This window comes from Scyliorhinus torazame, chromosome 2 (assembly GCF_047496885.1).
Source record: "Scyliorhinus torazame isolate Kashiwa2021f chromosome 2, sScyTor2.1, whole genome shotgun sequence".
In the NCBI taxonomy this organism is placed as follows: Eukaryota; Metazoa; Chordata; class Chondrichthyes; order Carcharhiniformes; family Scyliorhinidae; genus Scyliorhinus; species Scyliorhinus torazame.
In genome coordinates this window covers 50,121,366-50,147,669 of record NC_092708.1, presented here as the reverse complement: position 1 = coordinate 50,147,669, position 26,304 = coordinate 50,121,366, and the positions used below count along the sequence as shown (strand labels likewise).

General features: G+C 43.0%; 1 protein-coding gene across 2 annotated transcripts in view; it reads left to right on the top strand.

The window, feature by feature from the left end:
- Positions 1-3,573: 3,573 nt before the first annotated feature.
- Positions 3,574-26,304, top strand: part of LOC140387977 (activin receptor type-2A) — a 233,995-nt gene continuing 211,264 nt past the window's right edge. For both annotated transcript variants that reach the window (XM_072471411.1, XM_072471405.1), the window contains exon 1: positions 3,574-4,122. In XM_072471411.1, coding sequence (XP_072327512.1) covers positions 4,068-4,122 — 55 coding nt within the window. In that variant the 5' untranslated portion in view covers positions 3,574-4,067. The remainder of the gene's footprint in view (positions 4,123-26,304) is intronic.

The following is a 26,304-nucleotide window of genomic DNA, read 5'->3' as shown; positions in this document are numbered from 1 at the left end:
TAAGTTTGCAAATCTTTTTATTTTAACATTTTTATACATAATTAATATTTCAACATTTGTCTACAGGTATGACTTAATCCAATGTTGTGAACAAAAATATTGCATATGTAAGATAATGAGAAAATTCTCCTCACCCAGAATTTTATTTGAAATACTAACAGCTTTTGGTTTGATTTTGGTGGCATGATTGTGCAACCAGTTCCCGCAAACTGCTAGCAACCACAAAGTAAGTTTTCCAGATATGCTAAATTTACCTGCGAGGATGACTCACTTTTTAAACCAGGTTGTGTGAATCCAGTAAGTTTACATCAGGGTTACAGACGAAGAGAGAACTGCACTTCAGGGACTGGCAATGGAAGCATTTCACTAACATTAATAGAAAAGGATTGTGATGCATATTGTTTTTCAGTCAGGGCAATTGTGAAAACACTAAATCTAGCCTTCTGTCCTTGTCCAAAAAGCAAGAAAGGTGGCAGGGGAAATTGCCAATGTCTTCTGCTTGATCACTATCCACTCACCCCTTCTGGATAGTGTCTTTAAATGAATGTTAGTTAAAAGCAGGAACATGTTACTCTATTAAAGGAACTAGACAAATGCAAATTTATTTTTGTTAAGCAGGGACAACCTCTATGGTTGACTAGCTTTCTAATGGACTCGGTTTTGATCTAAAGACTGCTTGGGTGCAAGAGTGCAGCCAGCACCATGAAGACCATATCCACAGGATGAGCCTCCATCTTCTAGAAAGGAGGGAAGAAAACCAGATGAGAAAAAAAATGGTACATTCAGGAGCATTTCCAAAATCTAAAGCCACGTGCTTTATTTGTAAATAGTGTCAGCCACCACATTCCGAGTTGTTACATATCACATAACTAGAAACCAGTTCTGCAAGAGAGATTGGGATAATTTTTGAATAAGTGTTAAGTTCATCTCTAATTAATTTTTAAAAAAATCAAATGAATTTTTAAAAAAAATCAAATATGATGTTTGGTGAATAACACATTAAGCTTTAAAACAGATGTCGTTCTTTACATTTTAACTTATCACTGAATGCCTACCAATTTTCATTAACGAAAACACTGCAATACCGAACAGAATTTATATATGTACGAAGAAAAGCTTTGCTTTATATTTCTAGAAATAGGAATTAAAATTGTTTTTCCTTTCAGAGAGCTGTTTTCCCCAGCTCTCTCATTTCCTGACACTTGTTAACTCCCTGCCATAGGTGCCAGCTGTTCTCTGGTACCGTGCTCAGGCAGCCATATTCTATGTATGAGATTTATAGTATCAGTTGGCTAATTCATCAGTAGTTACAGCTGAATCTGATTTTATTTTCCTTGGAAAATAATCAGCAGTCAAATATTTGGGTTAAAGAGGAGAAAATCAGCCAAACAAAAATTGAACTCAATTGTACCAACCTGACCAGTACTTGACTAACTCAGCATGGACAAAGGATTAAATCTGGTACCTATATGTCTGATAAATTTTGCAACACAATTTCTAACATTATGGAGGAAAAGTGTTGATCGCCAGTTCTGTTTGTGAATCAGTGAGAAGGGATCATGAATGGACAATTGCCATTATGGGAGTCAGGAAGAAATTGCTTGATTCAGAAACTTGTTGAGAGTACGGAATGCCTTGTAGGTGGGAGTGGCTGCAAGACTGATCCAGGAAAATATCACCTGAAAGACCTAAATGAAATTACAGCAATGTATATGGGATGATCAGATTAGAAGGAAAAACGAAGTGACAAGTTTTGTAATGTTTCTTCCCAGCCAAGCTATGCCAGCTGATGCCATAACTTTGTGCTATGGGTTATAAAAACATTTTAATTAGGGGACCGATTAGGCGACCAATATGAAATCAAGTTACAGATCTATAAACTATAATACCTCGCATATGTAAAATATTTTAGACAGACCCTATTCTCTCTTACCACTCTGACACACAATTGACTTCTCAGAACTGAATGGTTCCTTCAAAGGTGAGGACAAGATGTAACTTTTAAGCTCTGATCTACTGACTACTGTCAGGGTTGTCTAATTGGAACTCAGTATTACCTATGCCAACACTGGCCATTTAGTATTTGCTGTTGAGACTGGGTACAACTAAAATCAATGATTTCGCAACATTTCCGTCCACTCCGACATTGAGCACAGCAGCAAACGAGCGCAATTTTTGTTTTGCACTTGTGTACGAAAAGCTGCCTTTCATTTCAGGGATTCCAGTTGATCCTCCCGTTTCTTTTTCTCCATCAACAGAAAGGGAGAGATGAAATCCTATACACTTGAGCCGTGGTGCATTCTTCTTCTTCTTCTTCGAGAGAGAGAGAGCAGGCTTTGTGTTACCGGGTGCTCCATTTCTGAGCAGCAATTTATGAGTCACCAACGATGTGTTTTGTTTAATTACGAGCGAATGTAATCGAAGGGTTTCAATTCCCTTCAATACATTCTTGGGTCGAGCATGCGGAACTGCAGCAGAGTAAAATAATTCAGAAGTGGAGTTTGCCACCGGACATAAAAGTACGTACTCACGTACTCAGCTGATTGCCTGGCCCGTCCCAATAGTCCAAAAACAGAAAGAATGTATGCCAGTGTAAATTCCTATCTGAGGTTACAATAGCGGATGATTTGAGAACTCACTGCCCGGGTCTGATGAGCATTTGACACAAGACCCTCGCCCCCCTCACCTTCCCACATGTCATGGGGACAAAACAGTACCATGTAGCAGCACTGGACTGAAAGCCACTAAGCTGGCATCGAAAGGATATATATTTCCCGCAATAGACAGTAGAACAATCTTATTACCCTGAATATTGATTTGGTTGAGCTAGAAGACAAGGCTGATGGAGGAAAAGGGGGGGGGGGGTGGATGAGAAAAACTATCTCTTGCGGTGTGTCAGGCTGACGTGCAATAATAAAAGAGCCACCTTTTCGAGATAAAGGTAAATTCGCCGAGTGGAACTTTCTGGCACTTTGCATTTGGTGGAGGGGGGGGGGGGAGCTGAACAACATTCAGCACCCATCCCGTGCACGCGCTTGCACCCAATCAGCAAATTCCTTTGATTAGCGCCTTCACGGTCAATCTGGCATTGCCCCCTGCCCTCAGCCAACCCCGTGGCGAACGTTTGCGGATTCGCCGGGAGCGCACGTCAATCATCGCCGGGAGGGGTTGGGTTGATGGCTTCGCCTCAGCCAGTCCTGATGCGCACGCGCACGCACGGTCATGCCCACCCCGCTGCAAGAGGATTAGTTGGCTTCCAATAATAAACGCACGCCTTTTTGTCTCCCCACCCCCCCCCACCCCCCCGGAGGAGGCGACACGGCACGCAGCACAAGGGGAGAGTCCTTAATTGGTCGGAAGAGATGTCAATCACTGTGTGCCGAGGGCGGGGACTCAAGGGGGTATCAATCAAAGCCACTTCTTTCCTCCCTCCCCTCGCGCCTGCTGTTGTTCTGGAGGCGGCACCTGACAGCGCGAGCCAGTACTGTCGTTTTTTTTTAAATCCTCCTCGAGGCGGGCGGGAGCAAAGAGGGGGGTGGGGGTGCGAGCGCGCGAGGGGGGGGGAGGAGGAGGGAAAGGAAACAAAAACAACTCAACGCCATTTTGGACTTAGGCCTACTTCGCTAATTATGAATTCCGGGAGGCTTCGAGTACACCATTCTCGTCAAAGGAGCTGAAGATTTGCATCGTAGTTTTTCCTCCCCCGCTCTCGTCTCTCACCAGTCCCTCCCCACCCCGACACTTTATGTGAATGGCGGTTGTTTCTTTACATTCTCTCTCAAAATCATCCTTTGACGACGTTGTCGATTCTTCCCCAGCTCCGTCTATTTTGTCTGCTGACAGATAAAGCTGACAACCGGAGCCCGATGGTGTTGCTTAAAATTCCCCGTCTCTTATTTTTTTTGAATGAAGTTGCCCACTGAAGAGCGTGTGTAGGGGGAATTTTGCTACGAGGTGGACCGCTGCCAGCAGCAGCAAGTCGGGAGACGTGGAGTCGTAAAGAGATTTTTTTTCTTTTCAACGATCGTCGTGTTCTAAATTAGTTATTTCCGTGAACATATATTAACATGGGAACTGGTACCAAGCTTGCGTTTGCTGTTTTTCTGATTTCATGCTCCTCAGGTAGGTGATAGTTTTTTTGTTTTGGGGGGGGGGGGGGGGGGGTTGTTTTTAAGAGTGGGTTCCGTCTCGCAAATATATATTTTAAATCGACCTTTCGTGCACGTAAATCTTGGATGTGGCGTGATATTTGTTGTTTCGTGGATATGTTTGCGGGAGGAAAACATCCCGCTTACGATTCGGCGCAATTTAATTGCTATCGGAGGAGTAAATTCAGCCAGTTTGTGGCGTGCATGTGCGAGTTTCTGTAGTGGTGTTGGGTGTGTGTGTGTGTTTTAATGTTGATCCACTAGCTCGAGGTGACTGATTAGTACAAAGGCAAACTTGCTAAATGCGCAAACGGCCGGGGGTTGACTTTATGCTCTCGTTCTTGAGCGTTGTCCTGGTCTTTAAACCATAAACCCAGCCTGATTGCAAGTCGTGTGTGCGGACGACATTTATTTCGCATGGAATTTGTGCCACCGAGTTGAAATCCACCGCTTCCCTCCTTCAAAGTGCACGCGTTTTCTTTTTAAGAACCGTGATTGAGTGCGTGTTCCGCTTGAGTGGAAAATCTGGTTTTAACGTTGCCACGATTTTTGGTATTGCCTGATTTGTGAAACAAGCACCTGTGACAAATTTATTGTGAAAAGTTTTCATTTATTCCTCCACTTTCTCTTCTCTCTTTCTCCCCCTCCATCCCATGAGCATAGCCGTATGAGTATTGTGAAAGGTGACAGATGAAGAGACCGTGCACTAAGCATAAAGGTCTCCGCCCATTAAATTAAACTTGGACACAAGTTACATTTTAATGGTTTCTTCTAATTTTTAAGTAAGCGATACGTTAGTTGGGCACGCCGTCAAATGTGGTATATCCATTGCTGGAATCGGTCAAGACTGGCTTAATGTGCTCCGTTTTTAAATAAAGCAAGCTTTTTCTTTCCCGGTTGGCTTTGAAGCCAGTCATTAGTATTTCGCCCCTTTTGCAATAACTGCTTTGGTTGGAATGAACTGTAACAAAGTCAATAAATCTTAAAAAGGCTATTTTGATTGAAACTGTTGTACAGATGACACTGTGCATAGCCCGATTTGAATCAATGTGTTTTACTTGGGCATTAAATGTATGTAAGAAAATTAAATCCTTGAGATGAAAGTCCATGACACGTAGCTGTTTTTATGCCACGCTTGTTCTCTGATCTTCGTGTTTGCTTCACTCGTAGCCGTTAGACGATTTAATCGCTATTTAATTTTCAATGCTTAATGGTAGAACACTGGCAGTTCCTTCACACACGTCCTTTATGAATTCCTTTTGCTCATCTTAATCTGCAAAAGATGTGAAAAATCTCCGCACTGTTTAGAACTAGATCGACGTTCTGTGGAAAGTAATTTTTCCAAAACGTTTGAAGAGTGTGGGCAAAACTGATTGTAGATCAAGACAATTCAGAATGCCCGGTGAATGTAATTTGCTGACAATTGTCACATTCTACTCATGAAATATTTCGACGCTTTTAAACTTGCTATCTGAAACTGTTCTAGTTTGTGGAAAATGATCGTTTCCATATTTGCGCGGTGAGTGGTATGCTTGTATACAACAATGAATGTAAAATCAATACAAAATAACGCAGTCAAAAAATGTGATTAATAGAATTGCTGGCAAATCCAATTTACGAGTTTGTTTATTTATAAAAGTAACCATGTTAATTTATCACCCCTAAACCCTACACTTTCAGCACATAGATTTAACGCGCATATGATTTTCTGTTCGAATTTGTTGTTTTTCTATGGCGCACATTGCGTTTTGAGCATCTACTTTTTAAAATGTCGAAAAGCAGTTGTAACTTGTTTTTACGAGTCCACGTACGGCTACGTTGTTTTGGTTGATTTATGTTTTGAGTAGACCCTTTTGTGGCATGGAGTGGGAAACGTGGCCAGCCAAGAGACCAGCTAAATGCACACAGCTTTTCACCGAGTAAAAAAAGTGTAGCAGGCCGCAATTTTTTGTCTTTCTGAGTTCAGCCTAAACACGTGAAACAGGATGCTACACACAAATGATGAAGTTTAGTTTATAAAAAGACCACTTGAAGAAAAGTGATTTGGGGGAGGTTGAATTGTTTCTGTGCAACCAGCTTATAGTGCTTAATTTACAATATTTAAAATGGCTAAAAGTGAGAACTTAATACTGTAAATTTGATTCTGACCAGCAGCCCAAGTTTAGCATACATAATTTAGATTTCATTTTTCTGTGCAGTTTACTTAATATTTTAGTATTAGAAAATACAATTTGTATTATTTAATGACTAACTCGAAGCTTTAAAATAGTCAGCAGTTGGTTTATTGAGAAGATTAATATTTTATTCCATTTGCATGAGTTGCATAATCTTTTGCATTGCATACGGACAATTTTTCAAGTCACCAATTATAAGATATTCCCTAAATTTTGACTTTTCTAATGAATGTGGACATTGTAATTTGATATTTAGTCATGAAGAAAGTGGTCATGAAGAAAGTGTGATCTGATTTTAAAATATTGTGATATGTTCATATGGACTTCCAGAAGTAACTCAATAATTTACGAGGATCAGACTTCACCAAATACATCAGGCATTACTGCGTGATGTAATTGTCTATATTAGAATTGTTAAACTACTTCAGGACACCCGATTTAGCATTGCAGTGGTGAAATGGTGTCAACCTGGCCCTTCCACATAGTAAAATACATGGTGCTGCACACCTGTGTGGTTGGCATGTTTTTCTGTTCCAGTTCAAGCTGAAGTATTGTGTAACTATTGCACTTTTTAGTGACTGCTGTTAGTTTCATAATGTTTTAAGATACATTTTCATATATACACTGTGGATAAATTTACACCTGGAGTTTGTGGTGGAGGTGGTTGGAGGAGGAGGGGGAAGGGGGCGGGGGGGGGGAGCGAGAGAGCGCGAGAGCGAGAGAAGGGGGCGGGGTAGCCAAAAGGATGCAACCACAGATAATCCAATGGCATTTATATAATAATCTACAGAGATTTGTAGATATCCAAATATTGGATAGGTGTTTATCAGTTTTGTGGCAGATTCCACTCCCATGTATTTGTTTCACCTTTAGGGACATTGAAACAACAGTTTTGAACTTCAAAGAAAAATGCTACAAATTGTGGTTTAGATTATTGGCCCTTTAACCATTTGGATTTTAATTCAAAACCATCTTGGGATAAGAAATGTCTCTTGTCCTGATGGTTTTTGGAAAACCATGAATGTTTCAACTCTGTTTTTATAATGATTACAGTACAAGTGCAAAGAATCTCTTACTCTTAACACTAATCGGGAGTTTTTTTGAATTGGAACTGCTGGTGTAGGATGTGGAAGTATTGTACTGCACTAAAAGCCATAATAGCATTTGGAGTTAAACTCTCAAGTCCTTTTAAAATTTCATGTGTAAAATCACATTTTTATCAAATACTAGTTGTAAAATAGCCAATCACTCGAGTATTGTAATAGTCATACAGTGCAAGATCTTGAACTGGAATTAAACCAATACCAAACCCACTGAACAAATCTGCCACTTTATCATGGGAGGGGCGTTTAATACTGTGCTAAATGGTTAAGCTACATTGGTGCAGTGAAATGGAAGCTTTAATCTATGACATGAGAATAATTGATGGCACAAGGGTGTGCACGTCATGTTAGGAGTGACTTCCTGTTCAACACCTTTTCCAAATATAAAGTGATTGCAGCTAAACTTTAGGAATTTATCTGGGCACATAGTTTTTAAATTTTATTTGCCTGAATTTAGCATTCCTACAGTTTACATATTACCTAATGAATCCTTAATTAAAAAATAAATTTCTTAAGCATTCCAAATATGGTTTTCAAAATTATTTTGAATTCTTGTTCTCTCTTTACCTCCCACCACCACTTCCTCAAATAAAACACTCACTGGAATTAAAATTGCCCAGTGGCAGTTTATAGAAATAAATACTTAATTGAGTTCAATAAACGTATTGGTGTTGATTAACAGGATAGAGTATGTTATACAGGAGTGACTACACTACAGAAGTTCACTATGGCTTGATGTTGTGAAAGGAGTTATATAAATGCAGGTGTTTCCAACTTCAGTTTGCTCTATTGTCATAGAATCCAGTGCAATAATAGAAGATTCTGGAATAAATCTCAAGAAAAATTCCTATGAGGTATTCCCTCAAAATAAAATGTCAGAATATTGCAGATATCATTTGAGTAGTATTTTGTGCAACCTCCGCTGATAGCAGACTTTCAGCATTGGCATTTTATATCTAAGGTTAAGTAATCTTTTCCCTACACCCTAACTATGACTGTAATACTACATTCTGCAGTCTCTCCTTCCTTCCCTATGTACAGTATGTATTGTCTGTATTGCATGCAAGAAACAATACCTTTCGCTGTATACTAATACATGTGACAATAATAAATCAAATCAAAATGTCACCTAAATGAATGCATTTTTTTTCGCAATGTTGTTGAATTTCTGTAGCGGTCATATTTCTCAAGTGTATGAGCAGTAATACATGGTAAGTGACATTAAAAAATGACAATTCATGCTATTCAACCACCGTGTATGTTCCACTGGATTGGTATAAAACAATGATCCTAATGGGCACATTGTTTATGATTTCTTGCTGTACAAACGTTCTGCCAATGTTATAATGTTGAACCCCGGTTTTGGATTCTTTATTTGCAATCAAAGTACACTTCAGAATATGTTTGACATTGTTGTTCATAAATCTAATTAACTGCACCCCTGTATTAACAAATTCCTTTAGTGAAGGTTGTATGGAGAATTTGGTACTGCATAAATGAAACAATTTTAAACGGAAACTGAAAAGTTTGCTTTGCTGTTGATTCATCTATAGTGATACTTTTACTTTATTCCTTATGCAAGTGCAGCGGAATTTTCAATCTTCATTTTTGTTTTTGTTTCTTAGTATGTGTACACAAATGTGTTTGTACGTTTACATTAACTTAAAAGTAAGTGCTGCTATTGATGACATCAATAGTGATGAATTGAGGCATTTTCAAATACCAAGTGTGCCATCTTTGTTTTTCTTCCCTAGCATGCCAAAATTTGTGTACTCTATTTCTAGAATAAAGCCACACAGGATGTGTTGGCAAGTACGACCAATGTTGCTGCCAGGAAGGTTTACTTCAGAGCAAATAATTGCATACGGTGGTACAGGGATAACTGTAGTAAAAGCTTTGACCCATTTCACAATTTGAAAGAACACAAAGTATATCATTTGGAGAATTAATCTACTGGTCTCATCTGTCTCTATCTCTCGTCTGCTGCGCCATTTACAATATCTTCAGTCAGAATACAACCTTTTTCCACTTTTACATTTGCTGTACAGCCGGCAGTTGCTGTACAGCCGGCAGACTGAAGTATGGTACCACCGGCAATCTCATTCCACTCTTAACTGAATCATAGGGATACACAATCCCACTTTATTTTGCAGAACAAAGTATCGTTTTCTGCTTTGTGGCAGTCATGTTGTAACTAACTGGCTTTCTTTGGACACTTGATGGCTGTGTCACTGTGGGTGGCAGCAAGATCAAAGCCAGTCCCACGTGTGGGTTGGGGAGTGTACTTCCTGTTAATTCCGCTTTTATTTTGCTGTTGGCATTTTTTATCCATGGATGATTTATGGGCATGTATCTGAGGAAGTCTGAAGCTACAGGAGAGAATACTGTTTACCATTGCTAGTTTGAATAGGAGCTTCAGACTTTTCTGCACCAGAGAGAGATGAGGTGCGACTTGGTTTGATTGTGTGTTAAATGAAGCGCCTTTTATTACTAAGTGAAGCTTGTTTTGTAGGCAAATGGAACATTTTCTACTTTTGGCACTGTCGTAGCATTGAGCAGTCCCATTTCAACATAAACCGAGGGAATTTAAAAAAAATTGAAATGAGTTTGCCAATTACTACAAAAAAAAAAAAACATGGGTTGGTTTTCACATTTTTAAACACGTTCAAGATGAGTCTAATTTTCAAAACTTATAAATGACGGAGAGTGAGAACCAAAGATTTACAGCCCATCACTTCTGTGCCTCTGTGACAACTGAATTCCACTTCCAGCTGTTGGGTTGTAGTCCTGTAGTTACAGCAATTCAAGAATAGCGGAAATATAGGCGAACCGAGACACCTTTGAATGCATGTCCACAAATCCCTGAAGGTAGCAGGACAAGTAGATTAGGTGGTTGAGACAGTATAACCGATTTGTTTCCCTTACTAGCTGAGATACAGAATGCAAGAGCGGGAGGTTATGCCAGAACTGTATTAGTTCAGTTCTGGCCATTACCTATAGGCAGGATGTGATTGCATGAGAGAGTACAGAGAAAACCTCCTTGGCTGTTGTGAGAAATCTTTTTAATAATTTTTTTATTGTCACAAGTAGGCTTACATTAGCACTGCAATGAAGTTACTGTGGAAAGTCCCTAGTCGCCACATTCCGGCACCTGTTTGGGTACACAGGGAGAATTCAGAATGTGCAAATTACGTAACAGCCTGTCTTTCGGTACTTGTGGTAACCAGAGCACCCGGAGGTAACCCAGACACACGGAGTCCGTGCAGACTCCACACACACAGTGACCCAAGCCGGGAATCGAACCTGGGATCCTGGAGCTGTGATGCAACAGTGCTACCCACTGTTATAAGCGAAGAATTAATCGGCAGGGTTTGTTCCTTTTGGGGAGAGGAACCTGATATGAGATTTAGCTGAGGTATATACTATTTGAGGGCTAGATAGAGTAGATAAGTAGGATCGATTTACTTTAGTGAGGTCAATAACCAGAGGGCATTGGTTTAAGGTAATTTGCAGAAGGATTAGTTGGGAGTTGAGAATTTGTTTCACTTGGGAAGTTTGGGGTCAATATGAAAATTCATATTTAAAGCGAATACATGAATATGAAGTACAGTTATCTGCAGGATTATGGACCAAAACTAGCTGGCTCTCTCATGCTAGCACATACATGATAGGTTATTTAGCCTATCTCTTTTTACTATAAATTTAAAGTGTTTATATAGAGGAACTGTTCAAGATTCGTACTTGAATACCATCTGTGACTGCCAAATTTGATACTGCAATTTATCTTGCTATCCTTTACTCCTGATCATTTGAAACTGAACTAAGTTAAAATTTCGGTAACTTTTTCTTTCCGATTCCATGTCTGTGGGGTTTAATAAACTTTGATGCAATGTGTGACTATCTGGAATGAGTAGAAAGAACAATACTGCACAGGAACAGGCCCTTTTGGCCCTCCAAGCCAGTCCAACCTTGGCCAAAACCCTCAGCACTTCCCTGTGCTGTATCCCTCTATACCCATTCTATCCATGTATTTGTCAAGATGCCTTTGAATGCTGTTATTGTATCTGCTTCCACAATCTCCCCAGGCAATCCGTTTCAGGCACTCATCACTGTGTGCGCGTGCGTGTGACAGACCTTGGTAGAGCAGTCATGTCTGCAGATGGTCAATTTTTTTCAGATTAGTAAGAATAGTTAGAGACTGATGGAAATTCAAAATGATCAGGTTCTGACCCTTGAATCAGCTGAATTCTTGACCCTACATTTGGAATACGATTTTGAACATTGCTTTACAACTGTGTGAGGATATGCAAGTTTGTGTTTCCTAAATTTTAAACTTTTGTAGTGCACGTGTTTTTGCAACATAACACCAATTCTGGCCTTTGACAAGGGGCCTTTGACAAGGTGCCTCATGGCAGGCTGGTACAAAAGGTGAAGTCATATGGGATCAGAGGTGACATGATGAGATGGATACAGAATTGGCTTGGTCACAGAAGGCAAAGAGTAGCAGTAGAAGGGTGTTTTTCTGAATGGAAGGTTGTGACTAGTGGTGTTCCACAGGGATCTGTGCTTGGGCCTCTGTTGTTTGTACTGTACATAAACGATTTGGAGGAAAATGTAGCCGGTCTGATTAGTAAGCTCCTGGATGACACCAAGGTTGATGGAGTGGCAGATAGTGTTGTGGATTGTCCGAAGATAACAGCAGGACATGGAAAGGTTGGAGACTAGGGCAGAGAAATGGCAAATGGAGTTTAATCCAGACAAATGAGGTAATGCATGGTAGGTCTAACATAGAGGGGAAATATACCGTAAATGGCAAAACTCTTAGGAATATAGAAAGTCGGAGAGATGTGGGCGTGCAAGTCCACAGATCTTTGAAGGTGGCAGCACAAGTGGACAAGGTAGTCTAGAAAGCAAACGGAATGCTTGCCTTCAATGGACGGGGCATCGAGTATGAAAATTGGCAAATCATGCTACAGTTGTATAGAACCTTGGTGAGGCCGCACTTGGAATATTGCGCACAATTCTGGTCGCCATGCTACCAGAAGGATGTGGAGACTTTGGAGAGGGGGCAGAGGAGATTTACCAGGATGTTGCCTGGTCGGCAGGGTGTTAGCTATGTGGAGAGGCTGAATAGACTCGGACTGTTTTCATTAGACAGACTGAGGTTGAGGGGTGACCTGCTAAGAGGTCTACAAGATTGAGGGGCATGGATAGAGTGGATGGGAAGGCACTCTTTCCCAGGATGGAGGGGTCAGTCACCAGGGGACACAAGTTTAAGATCCGTGGGACAAAACCTAGAGGAGAAGTGTGAGGCAAGTTTTTAATGCAGAGGGTGGAGAGTGCCTGGAATGCGTTGCCAGGGGAGGTGTGGAAGCAGATACGTTAACGGTGTTCAAAAGGCATCTTGACAAACACATGGATGGATGGGTATAGAGGGATACGGCACAAGGAAGTGCTGAGGGTTTTGGTTAAAGGTTGGTATCATGACCAGTACAGGCTTGGAGGGCCGAAGGGCCTATTCCTGTGCTGTGTTGTTCTTTGGTGTAAACCATTACAGTTTTGAAAATAAATTGTTGGTATATCTGGTTTTCAGTTGAAAATGTTAAATTCTATTCTAAAACTCAATCACAGAATTATACTGCAGAAGAGGCCCTTCGGTCCATCAAGTCTGCACCGATGCTTGAAAGACACTTGACCTGCCTACTTAATTCCATTTACCAGCACATGACCCATAGCCTTGAATGTTACGACGTGCCAAGTGCTCGTCCAAGTAAAGTATGAGAGGCAACCCGCCTCTACTATCCTCCCAAACAATGCCTTTTGGATTGTCACCACCCTCTGGGCAAAAAGGTTTTCCCTCAATCCCCCTCTAAAGCGCCTGCCCCTCACCTTGAACTTGTGACCCTTCATAACTGACCTTCCAACTAAGGGGAACAAATGCTCCATATCCACCCTGTCCATGCCCTTCATAATCTTGTAACCACTCCTATATCCCCCCCCCCCCCCCCCCCCAACACCTAAAATCTCCTCTGAATGCCCTACCCAGTACCCCCTGCCACCCAATATCCCTTCTGGGAAATGTCCTACTTTTGTTTCTGATGACAAAATATTTTGCCTCCTCCCCACAATCTCTTCTGCTCCAAGGAAAACAACTTGTCTACCCAAGGAGAAGGAAACATGCAAAGGGGAAGACAAGACCACCATGACCGACAAGGGAAGTCAAGGACAGCATAAAAGCGAAGGAAAAATCATACTATGTGGTGAGGATTGGGAAGTCTTTAAAAGCAAGCAGAGGACAACTAAAAGAGCAATAAGGAGGGAAGACGATGAAATGAGTGTAAGCTAGCTAGTAATATAAAAAGAAAATTGCAAGAATTTTTTTCGATTTATATAAAAGGCAAGAATGGACTGCTGGAGAAATAGTAACAGAGAGCAAAGAAATGGCAAAGGACCTGAAGAGGTACTTTGCATCAGTCTTCACAATGGAAGACACCAGTGGTATACCTAGAACTTTGAGAGTCAGGGGGCAGTGGTGAGTTAAGTGGCCATCACTAAGGAGAAGGTGCTGGGAAAACTGCAAGGTCTGAATTGATTCGATTTATTGTCACGTACTGAAGTACAGTAAAAAGTATTTTTCTGCGGCCGAAGGAACGTACATAGTAGACAAAAGAATAATCAACAGAGAACATTGACAAATGGTACATCGACAAAGTGATTGGTTACAGTGCGGAACAAGGGGCCAAACAAAGCAAATACATGAACAAGAGCAGCAGAGGGCGTCGTGAATAGTGTTCTTACAGGGAACAGATCAGTCCGAGGGGGAGTCATTGAGGAGTCTTGTAGCTGTGGGGAAGAAGCTGTTCCTATGTCTGGATGTGCGAGTCTTCAGACTTCTGTACCTTCTGTCTGATGGAAGGGTCTGGAAGAAGGCAATGCCTGGGTGCGAGGGATCTCTGATAATGCTGTCTGTACAGAATCGATGTGGGGGTGGAAAGCTTGTGTTAGGGCTGAGTTCACCACACTGCGGTTTCTTGCGATCTTGGACCGAGCAGTTGACACTGCAGAGGATACTGGAAGTCTGCAGAGGGATTTGGATAGGCTAAGTGAATGGGCTAGGGTCTGGCAGATGGAATACAATGTTGACCAATGTGAGATTATCCATTTTGGTAGGAATAACAACAAAAGGGATTATTATTTAAATGATAAAATATTGAAACATGATGCTGTGCAGAGAGACCTGGGTGTGCTAGTGCATGAGTCGCAAAAAGTTGGTTTACAGGTGCAACAGGTGATTAAGAAGGCAAATGGAATTTTGTCCTTCATTGCTAGAGGGATGGAGTTTAAGACTAGGGAGGTGATGCTGCAATTGTATAAGGTGTTAGTGAGGCCACACCTGGGGTATTGTGTTCAGTTTTGGTCTCCTTACTTGAGAAAGGACGTACTGGCACTGGAGGGTGTGCAGAGGAGATTCACTAGGTTAATCCCAGAGCTGAAGAAGTTGGATTACGAGGAGAGGTTGAGTAGACTGGGACTGTAATCGTTGGAATTTAGAAGGATGAGGGGTGATCTTATAGAAACATATAAAATTATGAAGAGAATAGATAGGATAGATGCGGGCTGGTTGTTTCCACTGGCGGGTGAAAGCAGAACTAGGGGGCATAGCCTCAAAATAAGGGGAAGTAGATTTAGGACTGAGTTTAGGAGGACCTTCTTCACCCAAAGGGTTGAGAATCTATGGAATTCCTAGCCCAGTGAAGCAGTAGAGGCTCCTTCATTAAATGTTTTTAAGATAAAGATAGATAGTTTTTTTAAGAATAAAGGGATTAAGGGTTATGGTGTTCGGGCTGGAAAGTGGAGCTGAGTCCACAAAAGATCAGCCATGATCTCATTGAATGGTGGAGCAGGCTCGAGGGGCCAGATGGCCTACTCCTGCTCCTTGTTCTTATGTAGTTGCCATACCAGGCTGTGATGCAGCCGGATAGGATGCTCTCTATCGCACATCTGTAGAAGTTTGTGAGATTTGATGAAGACATGCAGTTTCTGTAGGAAGTAGAGACGTTGTTGGGCTTTCTTGACTGTGAGTGGACCAGGACAGATTGTTGGTGATGGTGACCCCCAGGAACTTAAAGCTATCGACCATTTCCACTTTGGAGCCATTAATGTAGATGGGAATGCGCGTCGTGTTACGCTTCCTGAAGTCGATCAGTTCCTTGGTCTTTCCAACATTTAGAGCGAGGTTGTTTTCGGTACACCATGCAACCAAGTGATCTATCTCCCTTCTGTAGTCTGCTTCGTCGTTGTTTGAGATACGGCCCACCACAGTCGTATCATCCGCAAATTTATAGATTGAGTTGGAGTTAAATGTTGCCACGCAGTCATGGGTGTATAGGGAGTGCAGTAGAGGACTGAGCACACATCCTTGCGGGGATCCGGTGTTGAGGACTATTGTGGAGGAGGAGGAGGTGTTGCCTATCCTGACAGATTGCAGTCTGTCGGTGAGGAAATCGAGGATCCAGCTGCACAGGGAGGGGTCAAGTCCAAGATTGCAGAGTTTGGTTATTAGTTTTGTTGGGATAATGGTGTTTGGAGGCGGAGCTGTAGTCTATGAATAGCAGTCTTACATGGGTGTCCTTGTTGTTGAGGTGTTCATGTGTTGATTGCAGAGCCAGCGAAATAGTTCAGCTGTGGACCGGTTGCGGTGATAGGCAAACTGCAGTGGTTCAGGACTGTCTGGGAGGCTGGCAGTGAGCCATCTCATGACTAGCCGCTCGAAGCATTTCATGATAACAAACTTCAGGGCCGCCAGTCGGTTGTCGTTGAGGCAGGCTACCTTGTTCTTTGTTCTGGTATTATGGTGGTCTTCTTGAAGGAGGTGGGGACCTCCGAGCTGAGGAGTGAGATGGTGAAGATATCTGCAAATACACTCGCCAGCTGGTCTGCGCAGGCTCTGAGGGCACCCAGGGACTCCGTCGGGGCTCGTTGCTTTCCGCGGATTCACTTTCAAGAAGGCAGCACTCGCCTCCGAGGCTGTAATACTGGGTGAGGCTGTAATACTGGGTATGTGCGTGTCCAGGACTTTTGGGGCAGGTGGCACTGATACATTGGCAGCCTGCTCAAAGCAGGCATAGAACTTGTTCAGATCACCGGGTAGGGATGCTCCAGTCCCAGATATTCCGCCTGGCCTTGCTTTATAGCCTGTGATCTTGTATCGGCCCTGCCATAGTCGTCGTGGGTTAGTGTCGTTTGCCTGGGACTCTAGTTTGATGCGGTATTGTCTTTTTGCATTTGAGAAGCCTGAGGATAGTCCAGTCCCCTGGGCCTGATGGGATATATCCAAGGATTCTTTGGGAGGCGAGGATGAGATTCCAGAGCCTTTGGCTTTGATCTTTATGTCCTCACTGTCTACAGGAATAGTGCCAGAAGACTCATGCAGAAAGTAAGGAGGCATGGCATAGAGGGAAATTTGGCCGATTGGATCAGTAACTGGCTATCACGTAGAAGACAGAGGGTGGTGGTAGATGGTAAATTTTCATCCTGGAGCCCAGTCACCAGCGGTGTACCACAGGGATCAGTGCTGGGTCCTCTGCTATTTGTGATTTTTATCAATGACTTGGATGATGGAGTTGAAGGTTGGGTTAGTAAATTTGCTGATGACACCAAGATTGGTGGAGTAGTGGATAATGGGAGGGCTGTTGTAGGCTGCAAAGAGACATTGATCAGATGCAGAGCTGGGCTGAAAAGTGGCAGATACAGTTTAACCCTGATAAGTGTGAGGTGATTCATTTTGGTAGGACAAATTTGAATGCGGATTACAGGGTTAACGGCAGGGTTCTGAAGAATGTGGAGGAGCAGAGAGATCTCGGAGTTCATGTCCATGGATCTCTGAAAGTTGCCACCCAAGTGGTTAGGGCCGTGAAGAAAGCCTATAGTGTGTTAGCATTTATTAACAGATTCTGGTCACCTGATTATAGGAAGGATGTGGAAGCATTGGAAAGGGTGCAAAGGGGATTTACCAGGATGCGGCCTGGATTGGAGGGTAGGTCTTATGAGGAAAGGTTGAGGGAGCTAGGGCTTTTCTCATTGGAGTGAAGGAGGATGAGAGGTGACTTAATTGAGGTGTATAAGATGATGAGAGTGGAAGTTCAGTGCCATTTTCCTCGGGTGGATGTAGCTGTCACAAGGGGGCATAACTAAGGTTCATGGTGGAAGATATAGGAGGGATGTCAGAGGTAGGTTCTTTACTCCGAGAGTGGTTGGGGCGTGGAACGCACTCCTCGCTATGGTAGTGGAGTCGGACACTTTAGGAACTTTCAAGTGGTTATTGGATAGGCATATGGAGTGCACTAGAATGATTGGGAGTAGGTTGATTTGATCTTAGTTTCAGACTAGTTCGGCACAACATCGTGGGCCGAAGGGCCTGTACTGTGCTGCACAGTTCTATGATGGCTTTCTGTACGTCGTACCTGGATTTCTTATATAGGTTAGGGTCGTCAGACTTGAACGCCTCCGTCCGGAACTTCAGCAGAGAATTAACCTTTTCATTGAGCCAGGATTTCCGATTGGGGAATACCCGTATTGTCGTCTTTGGTACACCGTCCTCAACACACTTACTGACTAAGTCTGACGGTGGTTGCGTACTAGTCCAGGTTAGCTGCTGCAGCCTTGACTATGGACCAGTCCACTGTCTCCAAGTAGTCGCGGAGGCTGTCCTCCGATTCCTCGGACCAGCACTGCACGGTTTTCTTGACTGACTCAGCACGCTTGAGTAAGCCGGAAGTAGGAATACCGACTTGTGGTCGGAATTGCCAAAGTTAGGTCAGGGAATGGTGCAATAGGCTCCTTTGATGCTCGTGTAGCAGTGGTCCGGGGTGTTTGCACCTCTGGTGGAGCAGGAGATATGTTGATTGAGTTTGGGTCAGACCTTCCTGAGATTGGTGGAATGTAGTTCGTCAAGTGCTTTCTTCACTTGGTGGATAAATCACCTGGACCAGATTGGCTGCACCCCAGGGTTCTGAAGGAGATAGCTGAGGAGATTGGGGAGGCATTGGTGGTGATCTTACAGGAATCACTGGAGGCAGGGAGGGTAGCAGAGGATTGGAAAATGTCTAATGTAACACCCCTGTTTATGAAGGGAGGGAGGTTGAAGATGGGAAATGATAGGCCAGTTAGCCTAATTTCTGTTGTAGGTAAGATTTTAGAGCCTATATTTAAGGGTGAGATTGTGGAGTACAGAAGTGCATGGTAAAATAGGACTTGGCATGGATTTGTCAAGGGGAGGTCATGCCTGACAAATCTGTTAGACTGTTAGAATTATTTGAGGAGGTATCAAGGAAGTTAGTCAAAGAAAAACCAGTGGACGTGATCTATTTGGATTGACAGAAGCATTTGACAAGGTGCTGTATAGGAGGCTGCTAAATAAGCTAAGAGCCCATGTTGTTGGCAAGATACTGGTTAACATGAAGGTTCAGTTGGCAGTTAGGAAGGCAGATGCAATGTTAGCATTCAAAAGCAGGGATGTACTGCTGAGGCTGTATAAGGCTCCGATCAGACCCTACTTGTAATATTGTGAGCAGTTTTGGGCCTTTATCTAAGGGTGGATATGCTGGCCTTGGAGAGGGTCCAGAGGAGGGTCACAAGAATGATCCCAGATATGAAGGACTTGTCCTATGAGGAGCCGTAGAGGACTCTGGGTCTGTACTTGCTGGAGTTTAGAAGGATACGGGGCAAATCTCATTGCAACTTGGGGAATACTGAGAGGCCTAGGCAGAGTGAACCACTCTCGGGAGGACATGGTAGTATAGTGGCTAGCACAGTTGCTTCACGGCTCCAGGGTCCCAGGTTCGATTCCCGGCTTACAAACAAAGAATAAAGAAATGTACAGCACAGGAACAGGCCCTTCGGCCCTCCAAGCCCGTGCCGACCATACTGCCCGACTAAACTACAATCTTCTACACTTCCTGGGTCCATATCCTTCTATTCCCATCCTATTCATATATTTGTCAAGATGCCCCTTAAATGTCCCTATCGTCCCTGCTTCCACTACCTCCTCCGGTAGTGAGTTCCAGGCACCCACTACCCTCTGCGTAAAAAAACTTGCCTCGTACATCTACTCTAAACTTTGCCCCTCTCACCTTAAACCTATGCCCCCTAGTAATTGACCCCTCTACCCTGGGGAAAAGCCTCTGACTATCCACTCTGTCTATGCTCCTCATAATTTTGTATACCTCTATCAGGTCGCCCCTCAACCTCCTTCGTTCCAGTGAGAACAAACCGAGTTTATTCAATCGCTCCTCATAGCTTATGCCCTCCATACCAGGCAACATTCTGGTAAATCTCTTCTGCACCCTCTCTAAAGCCTCCACATCCTTCTGGTAGTGTGGCGACCAGAATTGAACACTATACTCCAAGTGTGGCCTAACTAAGGTTCTATACAGCTGCAACATGACTTGCCAATTCTTATACTCAATGCCCCGGCCAATGAAGGCAAGCATGCCGTATGCCTTTTTGACTACCTTCTCCACCTGTGTTGCCCCTTTCAATGACCTGTGGACCTGTACTCCTAGATCTCTTTGACTTTCAATACTCTTGAGGGTTCTACCATTCACTGTATATTCCCTACCTGCATTAGCCCTTCCAAAATGCATTACCTCACATTTGTCCGGATTAAACTCCATCTGCCATCTCTCCGCCCAAGTCTCCAGACAATCTAAATCCTGCTGTATCCTCAGACAGTCCTCATCGCTATCCGCAATTCCACCAACCTTTGTGTCGTCTGCAAACTTACTAATCAGACCAGTTACATTTTCCTCCAAATCATTTATATATACTACAAAGAGCAAAGGTCCCAGCACTGATCCCTGTGGAACACCACTGGTCACAGCCCTCCAATGAGAAAAGCATTCCTCCATTGCTACCCTCTGCCTTCTATGGCCTAGCCAGTTCTGTATCCACCTTGCCAGTTCACCCCTGATCCCGTGTGACTTCACCTTTTGTACTAGTCTACCATGAGGGACCTTGTCAAAGGCCTTACTGAAGTCCATATAGACAACATCTACTGCCCTACCTGCATCAATCATCTTAGTGACCTCCTCGAAAAACTCTATCAAGTTAGTGAGACACGACCTTCCCTTCACAAAACCGTGCTGCCTCTCACTAATACGTCCATTTGCTTCTAAATGGGAGTAGATCCTGTCTCGAAGAATTCTCTCCAGTAATTTCCCTACCACTGAAGTAAGGCTCACCGGCCTGTAGTTCCCGGGATTATCCTTGCTACCCTTCTTAAACAGAGGAACAACATTGGCTATTCTCCAGTCCTCCGGGACATCCCCTGAAGACAGCGAGGATCCAAAGATTTCTGTCAAGGCCTCAGCAATTTCCTCTCCAGCCTCCTTCAGTATTCTGGGGTAGATCCCATCCGGCCCTGGGGACTTATCTACCTTAATATTTTTTAAGACACCCAACACCTCGTCTTTTTGGATCACAATGTGACCCAGGCTATCTACACCCCCTTCTCCAGACTCAACATCTACCAATTCCTTCTCTTTGGTGAATACTGATGCAAAGTATTCATTTAGTACCTCGCCCATTTCCTCTGGCTCCACACATAGATTCCCTTGCCTATCCTTCAGTGGGCCAACCCTTTCCCTGGCTACCCTCTTGCTTTTTATGTACGTGTAAAAAGCCTTGGGATTTTCCTTAACCCTATTTGCCAATGACTTTTCATGACCCCTTCTAGCCCTCCTGACTCCTTGCTTAAGTTCCTTCCTACTTTCCTTATATGCCACACAGGCTTCGTCTGTTCCCAGCCTTTTAGCCCTGACAAATGCCTCCTTTTTCTTTTTGACGAGGCCTACAATATCACTCGTCATCCAAAGTTCCCGAAAATTGCCGTATTTATCTTTCTTCCTCACAGGAACATGCCTGTCCTGTATTCCTTTCAACTGCCACTTGAAAGCCTCCCACATGTCAGATGTTGATTTGCCCTCAAACATCCGCCCCCAATCTATGTTCTTCAGTTCCCGCCTAATATTGTTATAATTAGCCTTCCCCCAATTTAGCACATTCATCCTCGGACCACTCTTATCCTTGTCCACCAGTACTTTAAAACTTACTGAATTGTGGTCACTGTTACCGAAATGCTCCCCTACTGAAACATCTACCACCTGGCTGGGCTCATTCCCCAATACCAGGTCCAGTACCGCCCCTTCCCTAGTTGGACTGTTTACATATTGTTTTAAGAAGCCCTCCTGGATGCTCCTTACAAACTCCGCCCCGTCTAAGCCCCTGGCACTAAGTGAGTCCCAGTCAATATTGGGGAAGTTGAAGTCTCCCATCACCACAACCCTGTTGTTTTTACTCTTTTCCAAAATCTGTCTACCTATCTGCTCCTCCATCTCCCGCTGGCTGTTGGGAGGCCTGTAGTATACCCCCAACATTGTGACTGCACCCTTCTTATTCCTGATTTCTACCCATATAGCCTCACTGCCCTCGGAGGTGTCCTCTCGCAGTATAGCTGTGATATTCTCCCGAACAAGTAGCGCAACTCCGCCTCCCCTTTTACATCCCCCTCTATCCCGCCTGAAACATCTAAATCCTGGAACGTTTAGCTGCCAATCCTGCCCTTCCCTCAACCAGGTCTCTGTAATGGCAACAACATCATAGTTCCAAGTAGTAATCCAAGCTCTAAGTTCATCTGCCTTACCCGTAATGCTCCTTGCATTAAAACATATGCACTTCAGGCCACCAGACCCGCTGTGTTCAGCAACTTCTCCCCGTCTGCTCTGCCTCAGAGCCACACTGTCCCTATTCCCTAGTTCTCCCTCAATGCTCTCACCTTCTGACCTATTGCTCCCGTGCCCACCCCCCTGCCATACTAGTTTAAACCCTCCCGTGTGACACTAGCAAACCTCGCGGCCAGGATATTTATGCCTCTCCGGTTTAGATGCAACCCGTCCATCTTGTACAGGTCACACCTGCCCCGGAAGAGCTCCCAGTGGTCCAGATAACGGAAACCCTCCCTCCTACACCAGCTGTTTAGCCACATGTTTGTCTGCTCTATCTTCCTATTTCTAGCCTCACTGGCACGTGGCACAGGGAGTAATCCTGAGATTACAACCCTCGAGGTCCTGTCTTTTAACTTTCTGCCTAGCTCCCTGAACTCCTGCTGCAGGACCTCATGCCCCTTCCTGCCTATGTCGTTAGTACCAATATGTACAACGACCTCTGCCTGTTTGCCCTCCCCCTTCAGGATTCCCTCTACCCGTTCGGAGACATCCTGGACCCTGGCACCAGGGAGGCAACATACCATCCTGGAGTCTCTTTCACGTCCACAGAAGCGCCTATCTGTGCCCCTGACTATAGAGTCCCCTATTACTATTACTCTTCTGCGCTTTGACCCTCCCTTCTGAACATCAGAGCCAGCCGTGGTGCCACTGCTCTGGCTGCTGCTGTTTTCCCCTGATAGGCTATCCCCCCCGACAGTATCCAAAGGGGTACATCTGTTCGAGAGGGGGACAACCACAGGGGATTCCTGCACTGACTGCCTGCCCTTTCTGGTGGTCACCCATTTCTCTGCCTGCACCTTGGGTGTGACCACATTTACATAACTGCGATCCATGACGCTTTCCGCCACCTGCATGCTCCTAAGTGCATCCAATTGCTGCTCCAACCGAACCATGCGGTCTGTGAGGAGCTGCAGTTGGGTGCACTTTCTGCAGATGAAGCCATCCGGGACGCTGGAAGCCTCCCGGACCTGCCACATCTCACAGTCAGAGCACTGCACCCCTCTAACTGACATTGCGTCAATTAATTAAAATTTGTCTTTTTTTTTAAATACTTTTTTTTTAAATTGCAAAGTTACTGTCAACTATCTGTTTCCTAGCACTAGATTTCTAATAGAAATGTGATAGCTAACTATAATACTCTCCGATCTCTGGCTTAGATATCCTCTAAATTATAATTAAGTTATTATGTTTAATTAGTTCCCAAATACTCAAATTTTTTATTTTTTTTTAAATTTAGGTTAGAATCCCAACCAGCCACTCAGGTCACAGCTTTTCTGTGATGTCACTTCAGTTTCCCCCCGACACACACAATTTGAAAAAAGGTATAAAAGTAAAAATCACTTACTTACCTTCTGAGTGTCTGAGATGTTCTCAGGTTCTCTCGCTGACAGAGACTGCTCCTCCACCTCCGATCCTTGACCTGCACAATGCTAATAATATAATAATATAATATGGCACTTACCTTACACCAATGGGTCTTATTATTAGGTTAGAGGAGGAGGGCGGGTGGGAGACACTACACGTGTAGTGTCTCGGGTTTCCTCTCCACCAGAATTTATTCTTGGGTCACTGTCTGTGCAGTGTTTGCACTTTCTCCCTGTGTCTGCATGGTTTTCCTCCGGGTGCTTTGCCCACCTGCTGCTCAAAGTGTTCTTGTTTTTATCACCTTTGTAATTGACTTAGACGCTGCCATGACCAGCCATACTTCCTTGACTTCAGTAAATTCAGCCCCTTGAAATCTCCTACTTTTCTGCATTCTGCAGGCACACATTCCATCTCCTCGCTACATCCTTTTCTTGTTCCTCCTATCCCTTTAAAACCCAGCACTTTGATCAAGCTTTTGGTTACCCTCCTTATGCTTGCAGTCTGTTTATTGGACTATGCCTTACAGGTTTTTTCAACTTTTAAGGAGTAATATTAGTGCAAGTATTTTGTATTTCTTCAAGTTGAATCAGCACTTTGAAGCTTGTTATGTGCATCCAGTTGAATATAATGGGATTTTTCTAAGGAATTGTATAAAATAAGAAACATTTCAGAAATTTTCTTTATGGTTCATATAGAGCATCCTAATCTTAAGTGATATTTTAGGATGTTAGTAAGCCATGTTTACGTATTCTTGTCCGATACAAAGCAAACTGATGGATTAGCTCAAATTTCACAACGGCCAAAAAATTAATCAGCATGATTTTATTTTTGGTGTAACTTGAGCCAATCACTTTGCGCTCTAATCCTGCCAAGTTCAAATTTTGCAATCTGTATAAACAAAATTACTGCATCTCTATTTATAAAAAAAATAAATCACTGGAACAAAGTTTAACAAATTAGCAACTGCTGGAAAAGCGGCTAATCAAATCTTTCCAATTAAAATATTAACCTTTTTAAAACACTTGCTGATTCTATATCATTAATGCATTTTTACAAATAAACCAATATTCAGGGAGAAACCCCATTAAACTACTTTATTCCAGCAGCATGGTTCAATTCCCGTACCAGCCTCTGAACGGGTGCCGGAATGTGGCGACTAGGGGCATTTCACAGTAACTTCATTTGAAGCCAACTTGTGACAATAAGCGATTTTCATTTCATTTATTCTACTTCATATACCTAATTGTTCCAAGAATCTCCGCTTAAAACTGGATATGGATCAGTTTGGCTTCTAAACATCTCTACCCTTGCTCCATGCCTCTGGCTGCGCCAAAGGTCTAGGTTAGGCAATTTCTCAATTCTCCACTTCTACAATTTCCAATTGGGCCTTCTGGCATTAATCTGGTTGCAACAATTCTGTATTCACAAATCAATAATCAAACACTTTTTTTAAATTTCGTGCAAGGTGGAAAATGGCAAACTTAATCCATTGATTTACCCTTTACGATTTTAGCCTTTAGGTGGTTTGCTATTGCAAATTAATTGTAACAAGGACAAAGGAAATGTTTAACCTGAGTTGACTGTTTATCCTTCTCCACATCTAATTGTGCATTTGTTTTTGAAGAAAAATTAAATTACTGATCACAAATGCTGCACTGCTTCCAATATCTTTACAGCAAGTAGGGTTAGGCAATAATTGCAGCTTTGCCAGTGTCCATATCCTTGGAACAAACCGAAATGTAACTCGAGGTAACTTTAACTTGATTACTGATGTTAATTCCTATGCTATAAATTTACTTTCAAATTTAAACAATGCTGTTCACTGCCTCTGCTATTTCTCACCCCATTCATTCTTCTCCATTCTCATTTGATTTAAACTGACCTATAGTCTCTTGTTCAAATATTACACTCTCATTGGAGGTCAGTTATCTCAGTTGGCGGCGTGGCTGGTTTGTGATGCGGAGCAATGTCAATAACGTGGGTTCAATTCCCGTATCATTTGAGGTAATCTGCAAAGGCCTTCAACCTTGCCCCTCGTCTGAGATAATCTTTTATTGTCACAAGTATGAAGTTACTGTGAAAAGCCCATAGTTGCCACATTCCGGTGCCTGTTCGGGTTAGCTGTGTTATGGGCCAGGGTTTAGAGAACCCCAAAGTGTATCATGGAGTTCACCTGACCCACAACTTTTAATAGATTGTGTATGGTGAGCACACTGCCCACTTTACAGGTGTGGTACAGCAGACATGGAAAAGTATTTTTTAAAGCAAAACAATGTATATTCTATGAACTCAAGTTAACCTTTTTAAAACATAGTGAACATCTTAGCAACCATTAATTGAAATACAACCCCCAAATAATACAACACTTAAGTAATGCTTAATAACTTCCCAAACAACATCCAGAAGACAGAAGAAATACCTTTTACCAGATGCACATCAGGTTAAAGTCACTATTGTTATTAGTTTTAAATCACCAGGATCGATTTACAGTTTTTAGATTACAGAGAGAGACTCTACTTCTGGCTGTGACTGCAGCTATCCAGCTCTGAAAATGAAACTAAAACACACCCTGCAGCAAACAGCCTAAAACGAAAGTAAAAAGCTGACAGCCCAGCTCTACCCACACTCTCACATGACAGCTAAACACCCATTTCTTAAAGGTACATTTCTTAAGCACCCATTTCTTAAAGGTACTCTCACATGACAGCTGGTACAGGAATTGAACCTGCGC